The sequence below is a fragment of the Lathyrus oleraceus genome, chromosome 1, assembly GCF_024323335.1.
Source record: "Lathyrus oleraceus cultivar Zhongwan6 chromosome 1, CAAS_Psat_ZW6_1.0, whole genome shotgun sequence".
Taxonomy (NCBI): domain Eukaryota; kingdom Viridiplantae; phylum Streptophyta; class Magnoliopsida; order Fabales; family Fabaceae; genus Lathyrus; species Lathyrus oleraceus.
Window position 1 is genome coordinate 96473302 of NC_066579.1, and position 27880 is coordinate 96501181.

At 33.9% G+C, this 27880-nt stretch overlaps 3 protein-coding genes and 1 pseudogene across 3 annotated transcripts; 2 read left to right on the forward strand and 2 right to left on the reverse strand.

Moving 5' to 3' along the window:
* Positions 1 to 10178: 10178 nt before the first annotated feature.
* Positions 10179 to 10628, forward strand: LOC127093463 (uncharacterized). Its single transcript, XM_051032395.1, has one exon. It carries the CDS (start codon positions 10179 to 10181, stop codon positions 10626 to 10628), a length of 450 nt encoding a protein of 149 aa, XP_050888352.1.
* Positions 10629 to 14946: 4318 nt separating this feature from the next.
* On the forward strand, positions 14947 to 16618 carry LOC127115471 (alkane hydroxylase MAH1). The gene has a single exon (XM_051047010.1). It carries the CDS (start codon positions 14954 to 14956, stop codon positions 16520 to 16522), a length of 1569 nt encoding a protein of 522 aa, XP_050902967.1. The 5' UTR covers positions 14947 to 14953; the 3' UTR covers positions 16523 to 16618.
* Positions 16619 to 20099: 3481 nt separating this feature from the next.
* On the reverse strand, positions 20100 to 21714 carry LOC127093470 (protein FAR1-RELATED SEQUENCE 5-like; annotated as a pseudogene).
* A 2069-nt stretch (positions 21715 to 23783) lies between these two features.
* Positions 23784 to 25583, reverse strand: LOC127118983 (alkane hydroxylase MAH1). Its single transcript, XM_051049203.1, has one exon. The coding sequence runs from the start codon at positions 25472 to 25474 to the stop codon at positions 23954 to 23956; it is 1521 nt and encodes a 506-aa protein (XP_050905160.1). The 5' UTR covers positions 25475 to 25583; the 3' UTR covers positions 23784 to 23953.
* Positions 25584 to 27880: the final 2297 nt, after the last annotated feature.

The window sequence follows — 27880 nt, forward strand, 5'->3', positions numbered from 1 at the left end:
TTTCCAAACAATAGCAAACAAACAAATAACATAACACAAATACTTTCAAAAGGTTCCTATAGGATACTATAGATACTTAGGATGCTAATACATTCCCTTAGTATAACCAACCCCCAAATCTTAGATCTCTTTACATTATTTTTACATTGCACAATTAGGGTTTTATTCAATCTTTTCCCTTTCTCTTGGATAAATTAAAGTTCGGTGATAAACATTCAATGTTTTGTAATTCAAGTTAATACAATAGCTTGATATCCGATTCTCACCTTGTTACATATAAAGCCATTGTAGTAATGAAATACAACACATAAATATCATTGTATTGAACAAAAATATCAACATTTCATTATTAAAATAATTACTTACTATATGCACGATAAAATAGATCCTTAATATTATCCTTAATCGATTAGTAATCGTTACTTACTAATTTCAATTATCAGAGTCTAACTAATGTTGGTGCAAAGGTAGAATGAATGATGAACGGAAATATTCTATTAAGAGAATGACGGCTACAAAACATGATAAAAGTTACAATGATTGCCACCCTATTTATAAGCTAAAACTAGGGTTACTAGAATAGGATAAAATAGTAAAATACCCTCTAACAAACTTAGGGGCTAAGAAAATAGTACAACTAATAAATATGAATTACTTTTAATACCATCCCTTAATTCATATTCCATCAAAACTTGTAACACCAATTCCATCCCTTAATCTGAGAAATTGATTAGTCTTGATAGCTTTCGTCAGAACATCTGCCAACTGTTTCTGAGTGCTGCAGTGTACAACTTCTAACACTCCCCTCTGAACTTGATGTCTCAGAAAATGATACTTGGTCTCAATGTGCTTGCTTCTCCCATGCAACACTGGGTTTCTGGCAAGATTGATTGCAGACTTGTTGTCAATCATCAGCTTCAGAGGTTTGTTTACTTTAATCTTCAGATCCTGCAATAGATTCAGAATCCACACAGCTTGGCATGCAGTAACAGCACCTGCAATGTATTCAGCTTCACAAGTTGACAACGCCACAACAGGTTGCTTCTTGGAACACCAAGAAATGGGACCTCCCAGAAATTTGAATAAGTACCCAGACGTATTTCTTCTGTCAACTCTGTCTCCACACCAATCAGAATCTGAATAACTCAGAAGTTCTGACTCATCCTTTCTTCCAGAAGGAAATAATACTCCATACTTCAGAGTTCCCTTGATATACCTCAGAATCCTGACAGCAGCTTGGTAATGGGACCACTTAGGTTTACTCATGAACCTACTAACCATCCAAACTGAATAGCAAATATCAGGTCTGGTATTGCACAAATACCTCAGAGAACCAACCAACTGTTTGAAGGTTGTAGCGTCCACATCCTTTCCATCAGAGTCAGAATCCAGTTTCTGATTTGTATCAGAAGGTGTGACAACAATCTTACAATTCTTCAGATTAAATCTCTTCAGAATTTCTAATTCATACTTGAGCTGATGCAAAATAATACCTTTCTCAGAGTATCTGAACTCCATCCCTAGAAAGTATGTCATTTTGCCTAGATTAGTCATTTCGAATTCATTCATCAGAACTTTCTTGAACTTGGCTATCTCCTGTTCAGAACTTCCAGTCAGTAGTATATCATCAACATATAAACATACCAGAGTCATATTTCCTTCAGAAGTATGTTGAACATAGACACCGTACTCCATCTCACATTTCTGAAAGCCTTGCTTCTTGAAAAATGAATCAATCTTCTGATTCCAAGCTCTGGGCGCTTGTTTCAATCCATATAGAGCTTTGTATAATCTGTACACCATCCCTTCCTGATTCTTTTTCACAAATCCAGGAGGTTGTGACACGTAAACTTCTTCTTCTAATGGACCGTTCAGAAATGCAGATTTTATATCTAAATGCATCAGAGGTCAATTCCTGTTAGCAGCTATTGCAATCACCATTCTGATTGTTTCATGTCTTGCTACAGGTGCAAACACTTTAGAGTAATCCAGCCCAGGTTTCTGTAGAAATCCTCTGGCTACCAACCTTGCTTTATGTTTGCAAATTGAACCATCTGGCTTTAACTTCTGCTTGAAAACCCATCTGACGCTGATGGCTTTCTTGTCTTTTGGAAGTTCTGTCAGCTTCCAAGTCTTGTTTCTCTCTATAGCATCAAGTTCTTCTTTCATGGCTTTCAGTCAGAGCTTCTGCTTAAGAGCCTCTTCTGTACTTATGGGTTCAGAGTCTACTAACATGGCACACTGAATAACTTCTCCTTCAGAGTCTACTTCAGTGTCTTGCAGCATGTCAAATTCTGCATATCTTCTGGGGATGTTTCTGATTCTTTGTGGTCTCTGAACTTGTTCAGAGTCTTGAGCTTCAGAGTTTCTAGCTTCAGATGGTTGACTTCCTCCAGAGCTTTGACCATCTTCAGGGGCTGGCATATTTCCAGAGTCTGAATTGCCACCAGAATCTGGATTACCATCAGAGTCTGGGTCATCAGAGTCTGGATCATCAGAGTCACCTTCATCTTCCGAGTCTTCTCCAGAGTCAGAATCACTATCAGAATCAGAATCAACGTCAGAGTTTATTCCAACTTCAGAAATTTTTAACTCTGACCTTTCTTCAGAAGTTCTAACATCAGAATCAGATTGAGACTTATCCCAATTCCAAAATTCTGATTCCTTCACAATCACATCTCTGCTGAATTCAATTTTGTTGGTTTCTGGACAATAGAGCTTGTATGCACCTGTACTGTGGTACCCTATCAGAATCATCACTTTGCTTCTATCATCCAGCTTCCGTCTTCTGGATTCTGGAACATGTTTATAGCAAACAGAACCAAACACCTTCAGATGACTAACACTTTGCTTATCTCCAGTCCACTTCTGTATTGGAACTATTTCCTTCAACTTCTTCGTAGGACATCGGTTGAGTACATACGTTGCAGTGGCAACAGCTTCTCCCCAGAGCTTCTGAGGAAGTTTCTTCTCCTTTAGCATGTTTCTCACCATATCAAGCAAAGTGCGGTTTCTTCTTTCAGCAAGACCATTGTGTTGAGGGGTATAAGGAGCAGTAACCTCATGCTCAATTCCATTCTCCTCACAGAACTTCTGGAACTCTTTGGAGTTATACTCACCTCCACCGTCAGTTCTAAGAATCTTCAACTTCTGACCACTCTGATTCTCAGCCTTTATTCTGAACTTCTTGAATTCATCAAACACCTCGTGTTTAAACTTAATAAGGGACACCCATGTCATTCTTGTGAATTCATCAACAAATAACACAGTATTTATTCCCTCCAATCGATGCTACTGGAAATGGACCACACACATCAGAATGTACAACTCCCAAGGTATGTTTTGCTCTTGGAGCAGTTTCTGACGCAAATGGCAATCGTGGTTGTTTTCCTTCCATACAAACTTTGCATGACTTTTCAGGCTTCTTAATTGCAGGAATTCCATGTACCAACTTCTTTGAATTCAGATGTTTTAAGCTTCTGAAATTCAAATGACCAAATCTTTTGTGCCACAACTCACTCTCCTTCTCAGCACTTGTTGCACTAAGACATTCTGAGTCTGCAGTTCTGACATTCACCTTGAATGTTCTATTCCTTCCCTGTTCTGACTCCATAATCAACTTCTGATTGCAATCATACATCTTCAGAAGATTGTCCTTCATGGTAACTGAAAAACCTTTCTCAATTAATTGTCCCACACTCATCAGATTGCTTCTGATGCCAGGTACATACCACACGTTCTGAATCAATGCTGTTTTCCCATTGTTCAGAATCACTCTGACATTTCCCATACCTTCTGCATTAAGATATTTGTCATCAGCACATCTGATCTTTGTCCTCTTTTCAGAGTCAAAGTCAACCAGCCATTTCTTGTTTCCAGTAAGATGATTTGAACAACCAGTGTCCATATACCACCAGTCTATCAGATCCATATCATCAGATTCAGAGGCCATCAATAGCACAGATTCGTCATCAGAACTTCTGCCTATATTTGCTTCTTCTGATTTTCTCTCCTTGTTTGACCAACAATCTCTAGCAAAGTGACCAAACTTCTTACAACAGTAACATTGGATCTTCTTCTTGTCATACTTCTCTTTTCCCTTCTGAGCATTCTTTTGTCTATCAAAGGTTGAGCTTTCTGACTTCTGACCACCATCAGATCTTCTCCTGGCTTCTGACTGCTTCTGATACCTCCTATCAGAAGTTGCTTTCAGAGCCTACTGCTCTACTTCCCTTTCAGAAGTTCTCTCAGTCAAACGCAACTCTTGCGCTTCTAGACTGCTCTGCAGCTCTTCAATTCTCATGGTGCTCAGATCTTTGGAATGTTCTATTGCTACCACAATGTAAAATTGAGAGGTAAGGGATCTCAATACCTTCTCCATGATTGTTTCTTCAGAAAGAGTTTCTCCACACGCTTTCATCTCATTAGTGATCAGAATCACTCTGGAGATGTATTCAGAAACTTTCTCATTATTCTTCATGTTGAGATTCTCATATTGCTTTCTCAAGGACTGAAGCTTCACCTTCTTCACTGATGCGTCACCACCATAACATCTAACCAGTGTGTCCCACGCAGCCTTTGCTGTCGTTGAATCTGCAATCTTCTCAAACACATTTACATCAACACATTGATGAGTGAAGAACAATGCTTTCTGATCCTTCTTCCTTACTTCCTTCTGCGCGTTTTTCTGTTCATCCGTCGCATCTGCTGCTACCGGAACATAACCATCAGTGACAAGATCTAGAACATCTTGAGCACCAAAAAGTACACGCATTTGGATCATCCAACGATTCCAGTTTTTACCGTCAAATACTGGAAGTTTGGTGTTCATGTTGCCGTTTCCGTTCATCTTTCTACCTTGCACAGTACACTCAGATTTCTCACACTATGTTTCCCAACCCACAGAATTAAAATTCTGATCAGATTTTGTTCAAGATTCAACACGAATCTAAGAATCAAAATCAAACACACAAGACCTCATGTTCACTCGTGTTTCCCGTGTTTCCCAATGAATCCGAACCGGAGCTCTAGATACCAATTGTTGGTGCAAAGGTAGAATGAATGATGAACGGAAATATTCTATTAAGAGAATGACGGCTACAAAACATGATAAAAGTTACAATGATTGTCACCCTATTTATAAGCTAAAACTAGGGTTACTAGAATAGGATAAAATACTAAAATACCCTCTAACAAACTTAGGGGCTAAGAAAATAGTACAACTAATAAATATGAATTACTTCTAATAACTAAGGCTATAGCATCTAATAATAAAATTATTATTCTATAGAGGTTTGATATTGATTACTATTTCCCTTTTACTTTCTAACGAACATAATTCATAATTAGTTGATAAAAAAAACTCTGACTCATATCTTTAACTTTTTTTTCTTTTTAAAATGACAAGTTTTAGATTCAAATGTCATATAAATTAATGTAATAAAGGGCCAGTTGGTTTAACTTTTTTTGTAAATGACTTTTCTATAGTGTGAAAAAAATTTGTTTAAAAAATATTTATAAATTTTTTCCTTAAAAAAATTTAAAACTATCTTTAAAATGTTATTTTAAATATTTTATTTTTTTACTATAATTTTTTAATATCTAAAATTTAAAAAAATCACTTAAAATTGATGCTATTTTAAATAAATCTTCATAAAAATTATTTTGAGATACACTTTTAAAAAATTATAATTTTGACCATTTTTAATTTTTAATAATGTATATTTATGATTAGATTGTCAAAAATAATATTTTAATTTATAAAAGAAAATAAAATTAAAAAATTAATATTTTAAAAATTATTTTTATAAAAACTGTTTTTAGAAATAAGAAAAAATATATTTTCTTAAAGCTAAAACGGGTCCATAGTCTAAAATTACCTAATAAATCTTTCATAAAATAATAATTTATTTAAGATTATAAACAATTAAATTTTATAAAATAAATATAAGTAAAAATATATTAATAACAAATATTTTTCATAAATTCAATAGATCAAATATATTTTAATTATTAGCGGTGTTCGCCTTTACTGTCGAGGGTCAAGATATATTTATCTTGTTATTTTACAAAAGAAAAGTTATTGTAATAGAAATAAATAATAGTATTTTAAAATATACCAGAGCCTTATAAAAGAAAATTTTAGTTTAATTTAGTTATTTTATTATTTTAATTATAATCATATTTATTTTATTATATTATTTTTAATATAGTATTATATGTTATATATTACATCAAACACATTACTTTTTATAGTATTTTATATTAATAAAAAATATAATTTGTAATTTAAACATCTAAAAATTAATCCAAATTGAACTGGATGAAGTTTGATTAAATATATTAGACTTTTTATTAGTTGTAATTCATAGTTTTAGAAAGTTAGCATTCAATTGTGTTGAAGTACCTAGTCGAAGTAGTAGGAGTCAACTGCATTCGACAGAGTTGAATACATCATATAGTTGTTATGTAGAAGTGTAACTTTTAGTTTTATATTTTTCACTTTGTAAGTTTTGGGCCTAGGCTTTAGTTGCCTATATAAATGACAGAGTTCACTTAATAAAGATTCTATTTTTCATAAATTCAGTTTATAGTTTTTCTTTATTTTATCTCATCTTTCTTGAAAATCATTTTGTCCCAACAAATTCGTATCAAGGAGTCAGGTTGTGATTTAGAAAGAATATGTAATGGATAACGGAACAACAACATCAATGCAATTTCCAACGAACTACCAGTTTTCAAAGGTGAGGACTACAAATTGTGGGTTCCGCAAATGAAGGTAATTTTCATATTTCAAATTGTGAGTACAAGCATTGGAAGCCAATGCAGATGATGTTCAGAAAGCTGCACACAAGGATCAAAGGAAGAAATATGGAAAAGTTATGTTCTTGATTCACTAGTGTGTGGATCCTAACATGTCCGAGAAGATAATTGAAGAAGAAACGACCAAAGGAGCGTGAGAAAAGTTGAAGAACTTGTACGAAAGAGATGAAAAGCTGAAAAGTGTGAAGTTGCAGACGTTGGTCGAGATGACTCCTTTTAAAGCTTGAACGAGCATAAAGCTGAATGTTAGTTGATGATAGTCAATCATTGCTTGAATTTAGTCAAAGAATCGGATCAAAACAACTTAAAGATGAGCTAAAATGAAGAAGAAAGACCAAAGAATGAGGAAAACATAGCTAAGTGTAAAGAAATTGGACTTAGCGAAAATTTAAGTGAAAAAGGGAGCAAAAATAGTGCAGCCACGGGAAAAATCACGCACATCATTGTGTAGCATCGCACGCACGATAGTGACATAAAGGTTGCATTACACGCACGATGAAAGTCATCATGCGCGCGATGACTCCTTTTTCTGGAATTTTTCCGATGCGTCTGATCCATTATGAGCTCTTTTTAAAGGGAAATTCTACACTTTTGCAAGGGTTACGAATTTTTGAGAACAAATGACAATTTTTACAGCATCAAGGGTGATTTTGAGGGAATTGGAACCCATTACTTCAAGGGAATTCACATGCTATTCTCATTTATTATTTTCGGTATTGTAATTTGAATTATGAGTAATCAAGCTCCTCTAGGTTAGGTTGTGTTATGATGAACTTATTTCAATATTGTTGGGTAATATGTTGATTTGACTTTGTATGAACCTTTTGATCTATAATCCTATTCAATTGCTTATTGTTCTTAATGTTTTTATGTGAGATACTCTTTAAATTGATTTTGGGCACATATGGAATATTGTCCATTAGTTTATATGTTGTACCTAGGGCAATTGTTGTACTTACGTTGGTTAAATAAGGTATAGGAGACCCCGAGTAGTGGCATATGGAATTAACTTTCTGTGCATCGCCTAATCCTGCTTACGTTGATGGACTAGAGATAGGAAGCTCCGAGTTGTGATTAGTGAGTTATTTCGTGAGGGATCGGTTATAGAGGCTTTGTTAATTCGTCGTGGGGTTATAGTGATAATATCATTCAAATAAGGCACCAAACATCAACAATAGAGAAATATGAGATTCTAAACACAACCTGACTGCTTTCGTAATTCTGTTTAAACTCTCATTTATTTTTGCATCGCAAACTAGAAAACTCCCCTTTTTATTATTTTCTATACATTGCACACATTTTGTCTTGTTAAAAAGCAGTCCATGTGGATTCGATCTTTTTATTACTACGACACTATCGGTACACTTGTCGAGAAGTCATCAAACTTTTGGCTTCGTTGCTGGGGACTGTTGATATTTCAACAAGGCAACACTATTGAAACTTTTTAGTTTTAGTCTTCTTGATTTTCATTTTATTTTATTAATAATCATAGTGCTACTGAGGTATTTCTTGTTTGTGTATGCACAACTTAGGATCAATGTTGACATTGTTTGATCCATAAATTGAAAGAACCGCACATGCTATCAGGAGAGCATTCAGGGAAGAAAATAGCTCAAGTGATCTTAGTTGAAGATCAACCATTGATTTCTTATGACTCTGAAGAGGAAATCATCATGGCAGATGTAACACCATAAACTATGAGGGGGATTACTGTAAAAGAACCAATGAAGGACAGGTTTCAAGAGGGTTTTTACTAGCAGACCCTACTAACTTTGATATTAAGAATTATGTGCTTTCAGGTTTAAGAGAAAACTCGTTTGACAAAAACGCGATTAGAGACCCGTGGGAGCATCTTGCACACTTCTATAAAATAACTTTGATGTGCAAACCAACCGATGTCACTGAAGACCAGATTAAGTTGAGGTTGTTTGGATTCTCACTAATTAGAAGGGCTAAGGATTTGTTACTTTGCCTTTCAAATGGAACACTTCAAACTTGGAAGGAATTGGAGGACAAATTCTTAGAAAGATTCTTCCCCACTACTCAGTTTACCGAGCGGTGATTGTAAATTTTGAGCAGCAGGGAACAAAGTCACTTTATGACTCATGGGAAAGATTAAAACTTTTGTTATGCAGATGCCCGAATAACGATAAGAGTAATATGAAGCAGATGTAAAATTTTATCAAAGGCCTTAAGATTCAGACACACATGTTGTTGGATGCTTTTGCGGGAGGCACTATCCGATCAATGACCGAGTCACAAGTGAAAGACCTTATTGAGAAGATGTGCTTGAACGAGTATCGTTCAAAAAGCGAAAGATCGTTAAAAATTGAAACTATGGTCATACCCAAAGGTATGTTAGTTGTTGATACCCATACTGCACTTTTAGCTCATATTAAATTGTTAAATAAAAAGCTAGCTGAAAGCAGCTTAGATAAAGCTAACGTGAGCCAGGTACAAACACTTAGGTGTGAGTTTGGTGGAGGGGGGCATGCAAACAGAAACTGCTCTTTGGAAGGGTCAAGTGAAGAAGTCCAATTTGATAATTTGTATAAGAACAACCATTATTCCAACACCTACAATCCGGGTTGGAAAGATCACCCAAATTTCTGTTGGGGAAAAACCAAAATTCAAATGTTAATCATGGTATGCAACAAGGCCAACAAGCTCCAATGCAAAGAAAACATCACAGTTGGAAGATACCTTGCAAAATTTCATTAAAGCCACTCAAAGTAGTTTTGATCAGGTGAATAAGAAAAATGAGACCATGAGTAGAAACCATGATGCATCGATCAAAAATTTGGAGATGCAGATTGGTCAGTTATCCAGACAAATAAGTGCTTTACCGAGCTCGAGTGGAGGATTTACAGGTAACAATATAGATAATCCTAAGAATGAATCATGCGAGGCTGTGGAAACAGGTTTTGGGGTGATTACTGAAAAAGGTGAAGATGAAGTAGTTAAAGAGGATGTGATTGAGAAAGAAGAATGTGTGATTGAAAAAGAGGAGAGTGGAAATCAGGGTAACAAAGAGGAGAGAGGAGCCACGATTGATAAACTAATAAATAAAAACTCCCCTTGGAGGAGAACAAAGAAGAATGTCATGAGTGATCCAAATCCAGAATTACCGGATTACATAAAACCACTGTATCCCATCATTAAGAAGAGACGGGTACATGAAGATGAGGCAGGAATGCTTGCAAATTTAAAGAAATGTTAACTGCGCTTCAGGTAAGTATCTCGTTTCATGAGGTTTTAGAATTAATTTCTAGTTTGTTAAGTTTATGCAGGCATTTCTAAAGGGTACAAAGTAGAAGTTAATAAAAGAACATGTGAACTTGATAGAGAAAGAGGAGATGACAACACCTCAGGCATTGCCACCAAAGATAAAGGATCCAGGAAAGTTAACCATCACTTGTACCATTGGTGGGGCGAAGATACCACATGCTTTATATGATTCAGGGTCGAGAATCAATGTCATGATGCTGGAAAAAATTAAGGAATTGAAGATAGGAGAGATCATATCGAGCAATACGACTCTCACTTTAGCTGATTCATCTGTTACTCATCTGCTTGGTGTTGTACAAGACATGTTAGTTCATGTCGATGGTTTGATTTTCCCTGCAGATTTTGTGGTGATTGACATGAAAGGAGATTCAGGAGGGTTAGTTATTCTCGGACGCTCATTCTTGGCAACTGGGAAGGCAAAAATAGATGTAGAGACAAGTGAACTTGTTTTGAAGTTCAACGAGGAAAATGTGGTGTTTAATACGTATGAATGGACACCATATATGGAGGATATATAGATATGCTACCAATTAGAAGAAAAATGTAGTAAAGTTCACAAAGGAATGATAACAATAGCTTTTATCCACGTGAGGGTATCCCTAGCACCTGACGTGTTTTAAGCATGGGACGTCAAGCTAATGACGAAAAAGAAGCGCCGGAAGGGATGAAACCCATCAATTATAACCATTTTTTTTGTAGAACTTACATTCTATTATTTGAGACCTTCCAAGAGAGAAACTAGCTACTCGAGCATGCCCCTTCCATGGGACGTCAAACTTTTCTTTAACGAACAAGTTTGTAGCTATGTTTTTTTTCTTCCATATTTGCATGTTTAGCACTTTAGCATTGAACATATGATCCAAAATAAACTTGATCATCAAAATAACAACTTGCGACTTGAAGGCAAAGGATGAGAAAATAATCAAAGGACTTGTACTCAACCTACAAATATCTAAACTAGTAAGGTTTAAGCCAAATAAATTCCATTATTCACTTTTCTTTCTTTTTGAGTGTATTCATGCATTATTATTTTATCCGATTTGATCTATTTCCTATTAATTTCATCCAGTTTGACTGACACACATTGAGAAAGTTTTTGTTTATAACTTTGAGTCTTTTTAAACCACCATGTAGTAATAGGCATATCCATTACTAACCACTTTGAGCTTAGCCTCTCTTTCAGTGATGTAGCCTAAAATTCTTAGCCATATAACTTGAAAGATCTTTTCTTTTCACCCTCTCTTTAGAGTTAGGTAGAATTATAGTTCCTAAAGTGTATGAAAAAGATTAAGTTTGAGGTTGCTCTTGGAAGTGAGCAAAATTTTAAGTTTGGGGTTGGGGTACTAGAGAAAATTGGCAAAATTTTCAAAAATTATGAGGAAATAAGAATTGGAAAAAGAAACTTCTTCAAAAAAAAGAGAAAAATAAAAAGAATGTAAGTATAAGAAGAACCAAAGATACCTAGTACCGTCAAGAAGGAACAAATGGGTATGATGATAGAAGGAGAACTAGGCACCTAACTTCAAAGGTTTAAACCCACTTTCCTAAAAATATCCTAACCAAACATAAGCCAAGTTACAACCTAAAAAGACCTCTAATGTGTGTGTTGTGATTTCTGTGATGAGCGATATTAGAACACAATTAAGCTAAGCATGATTTATTTTGCATGTTGATTGAGAGATAACCATATCCATTGAGTGAGTTGAGGATGTTTTCCGAAATTTCCGGATAGAAGTTGGAAGGTAGAACGATGGGCAAGTAAAAGAAAAATTTAATTTGGTAATGTTCTATTGTTATTGTGCGACTTGTTTGCTGTTGAAATGTGCAGTTGTAGGAGATTTACTTTAGGACAAGCAACAATTCAAGTTTGGGGTTGTGATGATAGTCCGTCATTGCATGAATTTAGTCGAAGAATCAGATCAAAACATGTTAAAGATAAGCTAAAATAAAGAAGAAAGACCAACCAATGAGGAAAAAATAGCTAAGTCTAAAGAAATTAGACTTAGTAAAAATTTAGGTGAAAAGGGGAGCAAAAAGAGTGCAGCCACGGGAAAAATCGTGTGCTACATCACGCGCGCGATAGTGACTCCTTTTTATGAGCTTTTTCTGACGCGTCTGATCCATTATGAGCTCTTTTTAAAGGGGAATTCTGCACTTTTGCAAGGTTACAAATTTTGGAGAGCAAATGATGATTTTTACAACATCATTAGTCATCTTAGAGTGTTTGGATCAATGTGGTTCATACATGTACCTGAACAATTTGAGGAAGAAACTAAATGATCGAAGTCAATCTATGGTGCTCATAGGTTATCATTTGTATGGTGCATACAAACTCTATTCACCAAATGATGATAAACTTGTGATCAGTCGAGATATTCTAGTGGATGAAAGGAAATGGTGGGATTAGAGTCATGGGTCAGTTCTACAAGAGTCAAATATAGTTACAACTGTGTTTGAAGAAGACCAATATACTGAAATCCCAACCAATCAAAATGAAGAGCCACCTGAATAGAATATTAAAAGATCGACTAGAGCAAGAACTGAGTCGACAAGGCTAGTTGGATATGAGAGGTTTCCATATCAAGTTGTCGATGCATATGGTGACTTAATAGAAGAAGCGATGATGATGGTTGGAGAAAAACCAATCAATTTAGATCAAGCCATGAATGATTCAAATAAGAACTCAGGGCAATCAAGAAGAACAAGACCAGTGAGCTTGTCGAATAGTCAATCAAGAAGCCAAATGATATGAAGTGGGTTTACAAGCTAAAACAAAGGCTAGATGGTGAAATTTCCAAGCATAAGGAAAGACTAGTGGCGAGAGATTTTCTGAAAAAACCTGGTATTGATTTCGACAAAATGTATGCACCTGTTGTGAGGCTGGAAACCATCAGAATCGTTATGTCGATAACATCATATAAAAGGGTGGAAGATACATCAGTTTGATGTAAAGTCAACATTTCTGACTGGACCTTTGGAAGAAGAAGTCTATGTTAGTCAACCACCAGAATTCAAAATCAAAGGGAAGGAGTCGAAGTTGTACAGATTGAGGAAGGTTATCTATGGTTTGAAGCAAGCCTAAGGGCTTGGAATAAGAGAATAGATAACTTCCTGATTGAAGCAAGTTTCACAAAGTGTGTCTTTGGACATCGATTATATGTCAACAATGCAGACAAGGTCAGTCGAATCATCATATTCCTGTATGTAGATGACTTGTTAATTACATGTGTAGATGAAGCAAAGATAAGAATAGTCAAGTTAAAGCTAATGTAGGAGTTTGAAATTCCTAACCTAGGGAAATTGTCATATTTCTTAGTGATGGGGTTCAAAGACACAAATGAAGGAGTGTTCCTGCACCATAAGAAGTACGCCCAAGATATCTTGAAGAGGTTCAAGATGAGCAATTGTAATACAATTGTTACGCCCTTAGAATCTGGAGCAAAGTTGAGAAAGGAGGTAGGTGATGAGTTTGTGAGTGCAGCGTTGTACAAACAAATCATTTGATACTTGAGGTATCTTTGTAATACTAGGCCATATATTTGTCAAAGTGTCGGATTATTGAGCAGATTCATCGATAAGCCTCAAGAATGTCATATAACAGCAGTCAAGAGAGTGCTAAGATACATCAAAGGTACAATTGATCATGGTGTGTTGATGCCGAGGAAAAAAAACCAACAAATATATAAAGTATATGCCTACATTGATTCAGATTACAGTGGAGATCAAGACGAGAAGAATAGTACTACATACTACATATTCATGATTGATGGTGCGCCAATCTCAATGAGCTCAAGGAAGTAAAGCATTGTGGCTTTGTCATCTTGTGAAGTTGAGTACGTGGTTGCATCATATGCAGCATGTCAAACAGCATGGATAGAGATGTTGCTCGAAGAGCTCAAGATAAGGGAACTTGGGAAAAATGAAGTTGTTTGTCGACAACAAGTCAATTATCGACCTGGCGAATCATCCAGTGTGTCATGGTTGAAGTAAACACATACAAAGGAGGTATCATTTTCTGAGGGGTCAAGTTAACAAAGAAAAACTTGAACTTAAGCATTGTAAGACAAAATGACAACTAGCTTATATACTCATCAAACCCTGAAGAAAGTCAGGTTAGTCCGGTTGAAGAAAAGCATTGGGATGAGAAGTCTCGAAAACATGAACTAGGTAGTGTGTTAGTTGTAATTCATAGTTTTAGAAAGCTAGCATTTCGATTATATCGAAGTAGTTAGTCGAAGTAATAAAAGTCAGTTGTATTTGACAGAGTCAAATACAACATAGAGTTGTTATGTCGAAGTGTAACTTTAATTTTATATTTTGCACTTTGTAAGTTTTGGATCTGGGTTTTAGTTGCCTATATAAAAAGCAGTGTATGATGTAAACAACTTCACTTAATAAGGATTCCATTTTTCGCAAATTCAGTTTATAATTTTTCTCTATTCTTTTTCTTTCATCTTTCTTAAAAATCCATTTGTTTCAACATTTTTTGAATCAATTATTCAAAACCAGTCCGAATCACGAGCAAATCTATCGTTAAATATGATAATTTTTTTGTCTCAAAACCGATACAAACCGCACCAGAAACACAACGTCAAAAATCTCAAACTTTTAATCACAACCTTAAAATAATATTACCATTATTTAAAATTATAAATAGTGTTCAAATAAATGTTGCTTGACTACTATGCATACTACCATGATATCATCATTTGTCACAATATTCGCAATTTGTTTCGTAATCAAATTGGGTCATTTGAATGCCATAATATACGGACACATTACTAGCATGACATAACAATATATCTATCTCAATTTCATTAACATTGAATTTTTAACATCACCAATGATCACGCTAACAATATCTCTAGCTGTGTCTGCCACACTAATCCTCACTTCATTCCTATATGCTTTTTACCAAACACTATGCCTCAAAAATCCTGCCTTCACAAATTGGCCTTTTATTGGCATGTTACCACAATTTATTTGGAACATGTCACATATTCATGAGTTTTCAACACAAATGTTGAAATCAAAAGGTGGCACAGTTGAATTTATAGGACCTTGGTTTACCAACATGAAGGGAATAATCACAACTGATCCAATGAATGTTCACCACATCATGAGCAAGAGATTCGACAACTTTGTAAAAGGTAATTTGTTTCGTGAAACGTTCCAACCTTTTGGTGAAGGAATTTTCACTACCGATTCACATAAATGGAAATATAATAGAAACCTTGTCCAACGTCTCTTTAAACAGAAAAGCTTTGAAACTTTTCAAGAGAAAATCATTCACAACAAAGTTGAAACATCATTGATTCCTTTATTGAATCATGTTCAACAACAAGATGGATCCGTGGTCGATTTACAAGACGTCTTCAATCGTTTCACATTTGACAATATATGTTTAATAGTTCTCGGACATGATCCAAATTGTCTTTCAACTGATTTTCCCGAAGTTGCGTATGAGAAGGCTTTTAACCAAGCCGAGGAATCCATCTTCTATCGACACACCATGCCACGTTATATTTGGAGATTGAAAAGATGGCTTCAAATAGGGGAAGAGAAAAAAATGGTCGAGGCGTGCAAAATATTCGATAAATTCCTATTTTCATGTATAGCATCAAAGCGTGAAGAGGTTAGAAAAAATTTCAACACAAATGAAATCAATGTTATCAACGTTGAAACTAACGATGAAGCTTGTCATATTGATTTTCTGACGATGATGATTATAGAAGAAGAAAAAACAAAGGGTAGTGAAAGTGAATTTAGTGGAGACAAGTTTCTACGAGATGTTGTATTCAATCTCTTTGTAGCAGGAAGAGATACTATAACTTCAGCGCTTACATGGTTCTTTTATCTCATCGCTACACACCCTTTAGTGGAAGCAAAGATTCTCGAAGAGATAAAAGAAAATTTTGGACACAAAGAGAAGCCTTGGGTTTTAAGCGTCGATGAGGTGAAAAAACTCGTTTATCTCCATGGAGCTATATGTGAGGCGTTAAGGCTTTTTCCGCCGGTGCCATTTGAGAGAAAGGAAACGATTAAATCCGACATACTTCCAAGTGGTCATCATGTTTATCCAAAAACAATGATATTGTTTTCTGTGTATGCAATGGGAAGGGTTGAAGATATTTGGGGAGAAGATTGCTTGGAGTTCAAGCCAGAAAGGTGGATTTCGGAGAGAGGAGGTATTGTTTATGAGCCATCGTATAAGTTCTTTAGTTTTAATGCTGGACCTAGGACTTGTTTGGGAAAAGATTTGGCTTTCATTCAAATTAAGATGGTTGTTGCTTCTATTTTGTGGAACTATTGTGTTCATGTTGTGGAAGGTAGTTGTGTTACCCCTAACCTTTCAATTGTACTTCTCATGAAACATGGTCTTAAAGTTAGGATAACCAAAAGAGAGATTTAGTTTTATGAAGCTTTATGTTGAAAGTTAAAATATTTTGGATGTAATGGAAAATATGTGAAAGTATGGTGTATTGTATGTTTCAATCAAATAATTAAATAATTGCACCGTGAAAAAAAGTTATGAATATGTTTATTTAAATAAAGTGTAGTAAGATTAGTATTTTGATTAGTTGTTTCTTTGCATTGAAAATGATTCCAGCGTGGTTCTGCATGTTTCTTCCAGCAAGCATGTTCTTTGTTGGAAGCTTCGGAACCGTTGGTTTAGGTGTTTGTCTTTTAGGCTGTCAGTGACTCACAGATCCGGATCTTCAATAGCCATTATGACTGCAGCTTATATGCTGCACCATTTTCAGCCATTAGGTTGATTTGATGGCTACGTGGTATTAGACAAGTTTATTTATGTCTATGTAGTAGAATTTGTGAATCAAATTAAGCATTTTGCTTGAATGGTTAACTTCTACTATGCATTGCACTTCTTTATATAAGGTTTGCATGGTGATGTATGCATGTGCATGAACTCTATAGTCATGCATTATATATATATATATATATATATATATATATATATATATATATATATATATATATATATATATATATATATATATATATATATATATATTTCTCCTACAGAGGCTTAAGGAGAGTTATATGAGATGATTTTGAGTTTGATATGCAAATCTTGGAAAGTTACTGTACTAAGGGGCTTGGTTAGTGTGTTTGAAACTTGAACACTACCAGTGACATGTTGAATATTTAGTTTGTTGGCAATAACTCGTTCACGAACAAAATATATGTTAAATTCAATGTGTTTGGTTCTAGCATGGAGGATTGAGTTATAAGAGAGTAGCACAACACTCAAGTTATCACACAGGAGTGTAGGAGGAAGGAAGGAAATCGACAGTTCAACAAGTAGGTATTCTATCCACGGTAGTTCAGTCGTGGTGTGAGCAAGATCACGGTATTCGGCTTCAGTGCTGGAACGTGCAACTAATGGTTGTTTCTTGGGACTAGTTCAGTACATCAATAAGGTCTGACTCCTAATTGCCCGTCTAAATGCCATATATGTAATCCATTTATAGGATCGATTATGTGTGAATAAATGTTTTGAAAGGTAAATTTCATAAACACAATATTAGAACATAAGCACTAATTTTGACAGTTAAAATATAGTAAGTAATGTGATGGAATAAACCTATAATACTCAAATACAGAACATTTTGATTGTTTCTTGTTATTCCATATACATGTTATGGCATGATTGTAAGGGATTCCAGATAAGTCTTATTTTCTACCAGCACAGTTTCATCATTGAGGTTGACAGAAAGGCTTCAATTCCATTAATTACATCAAAGATGGTCAAATCATCATTACCATGTCATGTAGGAGTCCAACCTTCTGCAAATTTCTTGTCCTTTTCAAGTACTGATTGGATTTTAGAGAAAATATGTCTAACATTCTTATTCATTAGTTCGTTCTGATTAGTTATCATTTTAGTTAGATAATGTTTAATCCTTTCTAATAAGGTGATTATTGATTTGTCTCTATATTATAATATTTCCATGTTAAGTGCATCACACATATTGTTTACATGTAGGTCACATTTTGAATAGGTCTTCAAGTGTGACCAGATCCAATATGTGTAAGAACCTCCTTCATTTTCTACCTAGCAACTTCATTCAAACTTTTTATCCTTAACATTGTCCTCTCCCATACTGAAACAATTGAAGTCATTGTTGCACTCCACCAACTTCTTTTAATTATATCTTTGGGTATTTATTTTTTCAATTTTCATATAAATGCTTCACACAAAGGTGTTGCTTCAACCCCTTTAATACAACACCAAAAACAAGTTATAGACAAATAAGAAACTAATGTATATGAACAAAAAAATAAAACTTTAATTGTCTACCTTTTACTTTTGTTGATTTGAAATGAAAGCACATGACCTTTGATTTATGTCTTTCAAGTCATCAAGTAGGAGGTTTATGAACGATTCCCAAGAGTCATTTTTCCCATCCTCTACAACAACATAAACAAATGAAAAAATATGATTGTTTTCATCCTTTCTTACAGTTGTCTGAAATACACGACTTTGTAGTAAAGATGACAAAAGAAAATTTTAGGGTTTTGATAGAGATTGAGAAAGAAAATAATAATATAAATAATTAAGTTATGTTAGAAAATAACTTATATTGGTCCATTTTTTACGAGCTTTCTTCAGCCCGTTATTCGTATTTTCCTCTTTGGCAGATAGAATTTGGTTTAATGTTTTTGGTTCTTCAATCAACACTTCTTTTTTTACTAGTTCATTCTGCAAAGTTGCAAGTAATTTACAAAATAAACTAACAAAAAAAAAGTGTTGGTTGAAGAATTATAAACATTGAATCAAATTTTAAATGATAAAGAGTGGGATACAGATAATAGATATTATTAATTTCTAAATACGATTGGACAGTTATATGTTTATTCAGAAGTAAGTGAAATAAGTATTTTACATAAGTTATAATAAACTCAAATTAACATATCACCATTGGAAGGTATAATCGTGGTGAAAATTTGTACGCTAAATCTTTCAAAAATGTTGACGTTGTGTATTGAACCTCTGATCTCCATATTTTATGGTTGGTTTCTACAACCATAGTGATATGTTACCGGCTATTATATTTTTACCATAACTAACAGCTCGTAATAGTAAAGTGAGAACATACTATCACACCATTCATTATTATGAGCCACCATATGTGGTGAAATCCTTCTCCTAACCATTGATAAAATATTCTTTTTGTATTAATGATTTAACAGAAAACATAACATCTTATCCAAAGACTAACTAAAATGGTGCGGTCCCTATAGCTCTTTTGGCGGGTTTCAATAAGCTTGCAACACTTGTTTCAATGGCCCGTGTCAGTTTTAAGTTTCAAGGCTTATGGTTGAAGTTTCTTTTGAACAAGTGTATTTGTATTTTAGGAATTGAATCCTCTTTTGTTTTATATATTCTGTCATTTCTCCTGCTCCTAATCTAATGGCCGAGAAATTATAAGGAATAATTAATTAAAAAATATATTTATGAAGAGAGAGTATCAACTATACTATCACTTTTGGGATTTCTAATATTTTTACGTTAAATATTTTTAGAATTTCATCACAATGAGTACTCTCATTAATTCAATTCAAATTAAAATGATGTCTATAATTAAAATTAAATAAAACATTGTAATGAGATAGAATGATAATCTCATTTCTTTAAATAAGAATTACTATTAAAAACAATTTAACAAATTCATCAAATCTAAATCATTTCTTCCTAAACATATACTCTCAATAAAATACTAACAATTACTAACATCTCCAATTTAAAAAAAAAGCATAAACAAATTTCAAAATAACTTAATCAATATATTTAATGCACAAAGTCACAAATCATAAACCAAAATTTAAAATATGCAGCATAACAAAACAGTGCGAGTTAGTTGCATACAAAAAAGAACATGTAAAAAAAATGGTCACGACATCCGCACAACCCTTGGATGAAAATATTAGCAGGTCACTGTTGAAAATATGTGTTTTTCACTTCTTTATGGATAGTTTAATTTTGTAATATCTCCATGAATATTTTCCTATTATTAAAGTAATATAAGTTAATAATTAAAAAATAACCTGAAGAAATAGTAGAATTTATATAATTTTTAAAATTTACCATCAATAATCGAGTAAAACTATTGGCACCGAATTGAGTTAAAGTGTTATTATTTTCCTGCACAAAACATAAAATCATTCAATCACTAAATATTTCTTGGTACGTTCACATATTCAATCTGATATTGGCCTACAGTTGATGGTATGTTGTATGAATTATTTAGTCAAATAGATCACTTGTATTAGACACCTCATATTGAACTTGTGTTTGTGAATCATGTCTTTTATTGTTCTACACAACATAAAATAATAATATGGATTTCTATAGTTGACTAAAGACAACAATTAAATGAAATAATTCAACAATACCTGAATTTGTGAAGTTTTAGAGCCAACATTTTTCTTTCTTTTGGGAGGTTGAGACTCTACCTAACCTTTTGGGCGTTTTGAACTTTTTTTGCCTTCTCTATTTTTGAATCCTTTTGCTTGTGCCAAATCATTATGGGTGCTTGTAGACTCCTTAACTTTACCAATAAACTCATTCACCTGAGAAATATTAACTTGATTCTTTTGAAACTCTAGCATGTGCCTATCCAATTCATTAGTGATTTTGCAAAGGATTGTGAATGCTTCTGGACTTCTACATGCTTCAATGGCTATCCTAATAAGGCGAGGACAAATCTCCTTGTAGCGTTGGGCTGAGGATAAATTAACATCTTCTTTCACATAGCTAACATCAACATTACATGAAGTCTCACTTCTAGCTAACTTTATCCATCTTTTTAAGATATAATGTTCTGGAACTGATTAGACATCCACATGAATAAAAACTCTTAAACAATGACAACAAAGTAGGCCAAAACTCTCAAACTTACGACAAGAGCAACAAATTGAATTCTTATCCAAATCAAGTGACACTCGTCACTCGCCTAAATTACTTTCCATGGCAATAACACAATCAATTAAAGGTGGTTGTATATCAATGTTTTTCACATAGAAATTTTCAAACAACTCATACTCGTGCTGGAATTGATAAAAAATACTAGGAGTATAAAGCTCAGACACTTGTTGCAAGATTTTTGAATATGAGTTCCTTAGTCTTAGAATTTTTCGTCGCGCTTCATATTCACACTTTAATTCATTATATCGCTTTTCTTCTACAAAATCCTCAAAGTGCTTAATAAATTTGATTATATCCAAGTTCACATTCATAAATCCTTTAATACCTGCATTCACGCTTTCACTAAGTTGAGTGTTTCTCATTCCTAATGTGAAAACTTTCTTCATGTAACATGATATTCACTTCTCTTTTATAGTGTACACTCTTTGCAACCAAGTGTTTTCTTTAACATCATAGGTTACTAAAAGATTTCTCCAATATTCGTCAAATTGGTCTTCATTTTCATATTCATACATACACTTCTTAAAATCACTAAGAAAATGAGATTCACCTTTTATCAAATTTCCTAAGTGTTTGATGCAATTTTGCATTAAGTGCCATGTACATAAGCCATGATAAGCTTCAGGCATAATCTCAATCAATGCTCTTGCCATTGCGTGATCTTGATCAGTAAATATTGTTTGTGGCATTTTCTGCTTATGAGTCTCTAAAAAGGTCTCAAAGATCCACTTGTATGACTCAATTGTTTCATAATATAATAAAGCAGTCCCAAAAATCATAGCTTTTCGATGATGGTTAAATTCCGAGAATAGTGTCAGTGGTCTATGTGAACTATTTGTGCAATATGTTGAATCAAGAGATATAACATCATCAAAATACTCATAATCAATTAGCATCAGTGCATCTGCCCAAAATACATTGGTAATTTGTTCTTCGGCATCTATTTGATACACATGGTAGAAAGTTGGATTTCCCATAGACTTTCTTTGGAAATATTGCAATAGATAACCGGCTTCTCCATGTACCATACTCCTTTGCCTTTTTCCCGAAGATAATTCTTTTGATTAAGACGAATAAATCCCAAGTTATTTCTACCTCCCACTTCTTTACTCATCAAATCAAACGACTTCCTTTATTGTAATCCCACTTCATCGCTAAATCAATTTGAGAGACTTTCCTTTGACATGACAACATATGTGTTGTTTCTTGTAAATGTAAATTGTGATTATGTTCCTCCACAAAATCAACGACCATAAACTTACCATCCATATTCTTAATTCCTAATCTTGCTTGACAATTTGTTCGGGTCTCCGGTCTTGGATTGATTGTTTTATAATCCCGTTTATCTAATTTTCGTAAACCTTCTTTACAATAAACAAATTTGTAAGAAGTAATTATACCATTTTTGTTTTTGTGATAATATTGTTTCCTCACTCCAAATCCAACTTTTCCACCATAATCAACCCAAAACTTCCAAGCATCTTCAATGCTATCAAAAATCATTTTTAACTTTGGTTTTCAATCTTCTTGCATTTTCTACACACAAAAATTATGCATTTACAGTTTATAAAAGTTATGCATTTTACACACAACAATAGATATACTAACATTTGTAAAAAAAAATCAAACAAACTAATATATTTTAATAAATCATGAACATATTATTTTACTGTTAAAAATACTTTATAATGATATAAAAGTAATGTATTTTACACACAACAATAGATATACTAACATTTGGATAAATATATTTTATTAATTTAGAATTAGAAAAACATAATGAATAGAAACTAACCTTATTCAATCAATAACAATGGTGAAGCCACTATTTTTTGTTGATAAAGAATGGTGAAGTCAAGTCTCTTAAAATTTTCCAATATATTTTTATTTTGTTGGTAGTGATGAATGTGGAGAATTTGAAAGTTAGAATTAAAAAAAATGGAATTGGGAAAAACTAGAAACTTAAGAGATAAAAATAATGAATAGTTCCGTTGAAAATCTTGTCACATATTCTCTCTTCATAAATATATTTTTTAATTAATTATTGCTTATAATTTTTCAACCATTAAATTATAAGTGGGAGAGATGGCAGAATATATAAAATATGATCCAATTTGTTTACTTACTTGTGCATAATAGATAATTGAAGCTAACAAATTAATATATATTGAATATGTGTACTTAACCACATTTTTACAAATGAATATTGTTCTAATTAAGGGCAAAGTCCATTATCTTTACTATGTAAAATAGGTTTTAACTACTTAGATTTTAGGGTTAAATATCTTTATATTACCTCTAAATACTTCAGATTTCACTTTTAATTATTTAAAAAAATTTATCATACTATTTTTTATCCACACTTTTAGTCTCTTCTATTAACATTCTAACATTCTGCTAATTGAAACTAGCGCAATATGACTAATGACAATACCAACACTTTTAAAATGAGTTGTTAAAACTATCTTATAACACTTAATATAATACTTTAACTTAACACAAGATAATACAAGGCAAAATAGAGTTTGTCTAAAGCATTACACATAGTTTTCTCATATACTAGGTTTTACTCAAATAGTATTATGGTCCTTTCATATCCATTTACATCCATTTGTCTTAAACAAACTTCCAATCATGTCATTCAAGTCAAACACATATGATTTCAAAGATTTTCCTTTGATTAAAGGAATCATAATTGGGGGAATGATCAAGAATACGAAAATTACAAACAAGAAAAATTATTATAATTATTACTTTTACAATCCAACACAAATAATAATAACATACATTAATAAAATTTTAAATACAAACAAATAATCCAAACATCCATTTTCTTGTTTTGATACAATTACTATTAGTTATTATAAGTGAAACTAATATCTTCCATCAAACTTATCTTTTTTCAATCCGAACCTTCAAACCATTCTTCATAAAAAGTACGATAGAATGACTTAACGAAGGAACATGATTTTCCTCTAACAGAATCCTATAGTTGCATAAAATAACGACTGCCACCATCTTAATTTGAATGAACGACAAGTCCTTTCCCAAACAAGTTCTAGGTCCAGCATTGAAACTAATGAACTTGTATGATGGTTCATGAACAATCCCTCCTCTCTCAGATATCCATCTCTCTGGCTTGAACTCCAAGCAATCTTTTCCCCATGTCTCTTCAACTCTCCCCATTGAATACAAAGAAAATAGTATAGTTGTATTAGGATTAACAACGTGGCCACTTGGAAGTATATCACCTTTGATTGCTTGCTTTGTCTCAAAGGGTATAGGAGGAAAAAGTCTTAGAGCCTCACATATAGCACCATGAAGATAAATTAGCTTTTTCACATCATCAACCCCTAACTTTTTTTCAAATTTAATACCCCCAAAAATTTCTTTAATCTCTTGAAGAATTTTGGCTTCTACTAAAGGATGTGTAGCAATAAGATAAAAGAGCCATGTGAGTGCTGAAGTTATTGTATCTCTCCCAGCTACAAAGAGATTGAAAGCAACATCTCTTAGAAACTTATCATCATGAACTACTACTTGTGACCCCTTCTCTACTTTCATGAAAGTTGTTAACAAGTCTTCCATTTCAATATTTTTTTCACCCTTCTTTAACTCCTTTCGTTTGGACTCTATATTTGCATATATAAATTGATCAAAGGTTTTGCATGCATTGGTCATGTTTCTCTCTTCACCAATTTGAAGCCATTTTTGCAACTTCCAAAAACTTTTAGGCACTTTATGTCTATAGAATATGCACTCTTCAATTTGGTTAAAAGCCTTCTCACAAGCAACATCAGGAAACTCAATGGAAAGACAATTTGGATCGCATCCAAGAACTATCGAACAAATGTTGTCGAATGTGAAACGGTTGAATATATCTTGTAAATCAACCACCAACCCTTGTCGTTGAACATGATCCAACAAAGGAATCAAGCTTCTCTCCAGCTTGTTTTGAATAATTTTTTCTTGAAAAAGTTCAAAATCTTTTTGTTTGAAAATTGAATGAAAAAGAGACCTATTGTATTTCCATGTCTCCGAATCACTAGCAAATATTCCATCTCCGAATGCTTCAAAAATCTCGTGAAACTCATCGCCTTTCACGTAGTTTTCGAAACACTTGCTCATCATGTGATGCACGTTGATGGGATCACTAGTGACCAAATAGTTCATGTTGGTAAACCAAGGTCCCATGAACTCAGCAGTGCCTCTATGTTGTTTTTTCAATGCCTCAGTTACGAAATCATGAACTCTCCACAAGTTCCAAAGGACTGGTGGTAGCATGCCTAAAAAAGGATAATCTATCAAAACTGGATACTTGCAATGATGTTGACGATGAATTTGGAAGATTATGCATAAGAAGAAAAAAAGTGCAAAAATCATTGATGTATAGCTAAACATGATATTGATCATTGTCGTAAATTATTGAGGCTGTTTGATATGATATGATATGATTGAGTTGTATAAGATGTTGTCCTTTATATTACATAGAGTTCTTGAAAATGTTTGTGTTTTTTGTTTCTTATTTTCTTCTAACTGGCCTACAAGATAGATACGATAAGTTTGACATAATTGGTGATGTGAACGTGCTAACCAATTGAAACTGTGTGTATTAATTACTTTGGGAGTAATTCAACCAATTTGAAACTGTGTATGATTGATTATCTTGAAGTTTCTAGTTCCATTTCTCGTTTTAGCAATTAAAGACTTCAATAATACTATCGTGCAACATTACAACCAACTCCTTACATGTCAAAAATGGTGACCTTTTAGCATCAAAACCATCAATGAAAAAATGGTTTTAAGTTCAACATTATCTGTCGTCCATTTCTGGAGAAAATTCATAACTCGGAACACTTTAGAATTGGAGAAATCTTTTTGCCAACTTCCACTTATACCTGACACCTTATGCATCCTATGCTTTTTACCATATTAATTATGTAAACCATTAAAATCCACTTCACAAAAATCATTGAAATATTTTGTATTTTTTGAAAACCTCTTGTAATTTCCTAAAATTTAGAGGACGCTACCGCACTTTTCAGAGTTTATGACTAGTACGTATCATTTTTCCGTATTTTTGGAAAAATCTAATAAAACCACATGTTTTTCATGTATTTCTACCCGTTTTTTTTAAAACCGATAAAAAGAATATAATTTTTCGAATTTTTTGGATATACAGATAAAAATGCATACATTTTTCCATATTTTTTGAAAACCCAGTAAAAATGATACATTATTACTTATTTTTTTTCAAAAAATTCGAAAAAATATATGCATTTCTTCCGGTTTTTCCAAAGAAACTCGAAAAAATGTATGCATTGTCTAGGAATTTTTTGAAAAGCTCGGAAACTTGTATGTTTTTACTAGTTTTTTCAAAAAAACTGGTAGGTTAAGTCATTTTGTTTTATTTTTTCAGCGAAGACTAGAGGAACAAATGACACAATTGCTTCTTGGTAGCATGATAGAGTTGAAGATGCTGCTTCGAGGACTCGAGCGAGGCGAGGCACTCACATCTCCGGGCGGAGAGAGTAGCCCTGACCGTTTCTCTTAGGAGATGTTTGGCCGATCAGTTTCAGTTTTGTGCATCCTGCACTACCCGATGTAGAGGATCTAGACCTGCTTTTAGATGAACGAGAGATCACGATGATGAGCATGTTAATGTTCAGGAAGCAGTTCAGGATGACATGCAAATGGTGGCAGAGACATAGGTGTTACATCCTCCTGAGACGATAAAGGTGCCCCATCCTTCTGGGCGGAGGCTCATACTACTACAGAGGTTACTCCACGCATGGCTATTGAGGCGCCTACTCCGCATACGGCTACTAAGGTACCTGCTACTGATTATATGGAGGTTATTCCTTCGGTTGAGACAGAGGTCACTACTTCATATTCAACAGAGTTGTCTGTACACGCAGATGGATGGTTTCCTGGTGGGCATTGTGATTGTTTTGTGCTCACTACATATGTCGATCATGTGGCATTCAGATTATGGCAGGAAGATGTATGTGTATGATATGTCAATGATGTGACTTTATCTATTATTCATGTATTGAAAATAACTATTTTTTTTGAATTTGTTTGTTACAAGACCAGTGGGGGGAAGCTGAAGAAGTTCTTGGATGTCGAGATGCCAGAGGAGGTCAAGGCGATTGTTGGTGATTGAGGTCTCCTTTCACTTATGTATTGTTCGCTAACCATGCGCGAAGGCCGGTTATTGACGGTCATTGATGAGCGGTCGCATAAGGAGACATCTTCCTTCTATCTTTTATTCGGTGAGATGACAATTATCTTGTATGATGTCTCATATTTGTTCCATCTTCTCCTAGCAGGTACTTTCTTCACTGCTTCTCTCATTAGACAGGATGTTGCATGTATGATTGTTGTACATGAGTTCGGGGTTACTGAGAAACGGGTGATAGAGGAGTTCAAGTTTAATAAGGGTGCTCACTTTCCCTTATCTTGGTTGCTGGATAGGTATAAAGATGTAGTGCACCAGGGTATGTTTGAGGCAGCCATTAGGGTATACATTCTACATCTTGTGAGATGTAATATCTTAGCGGATAAGTCCCATGTATATATCGATATGAAGTACATGTGGTTGTTTAGTCGCCTTGAGCATGTCGGTTGGGCATGGGGTGTGATGCACTTACTGTTTATATGTTGCTCTTGGAGAGGCGACTGTCTTGGAGACGAGGTATCCAAGAAATCAAGTATCCAACGTGGTTGGCTAACAAAGTGATGATAAAGAAGAACTTGGGAAAATGGTGAATGTGTGTGGGTTTCATGTATCTCATCGATGTTGCATTGTATTTCAAA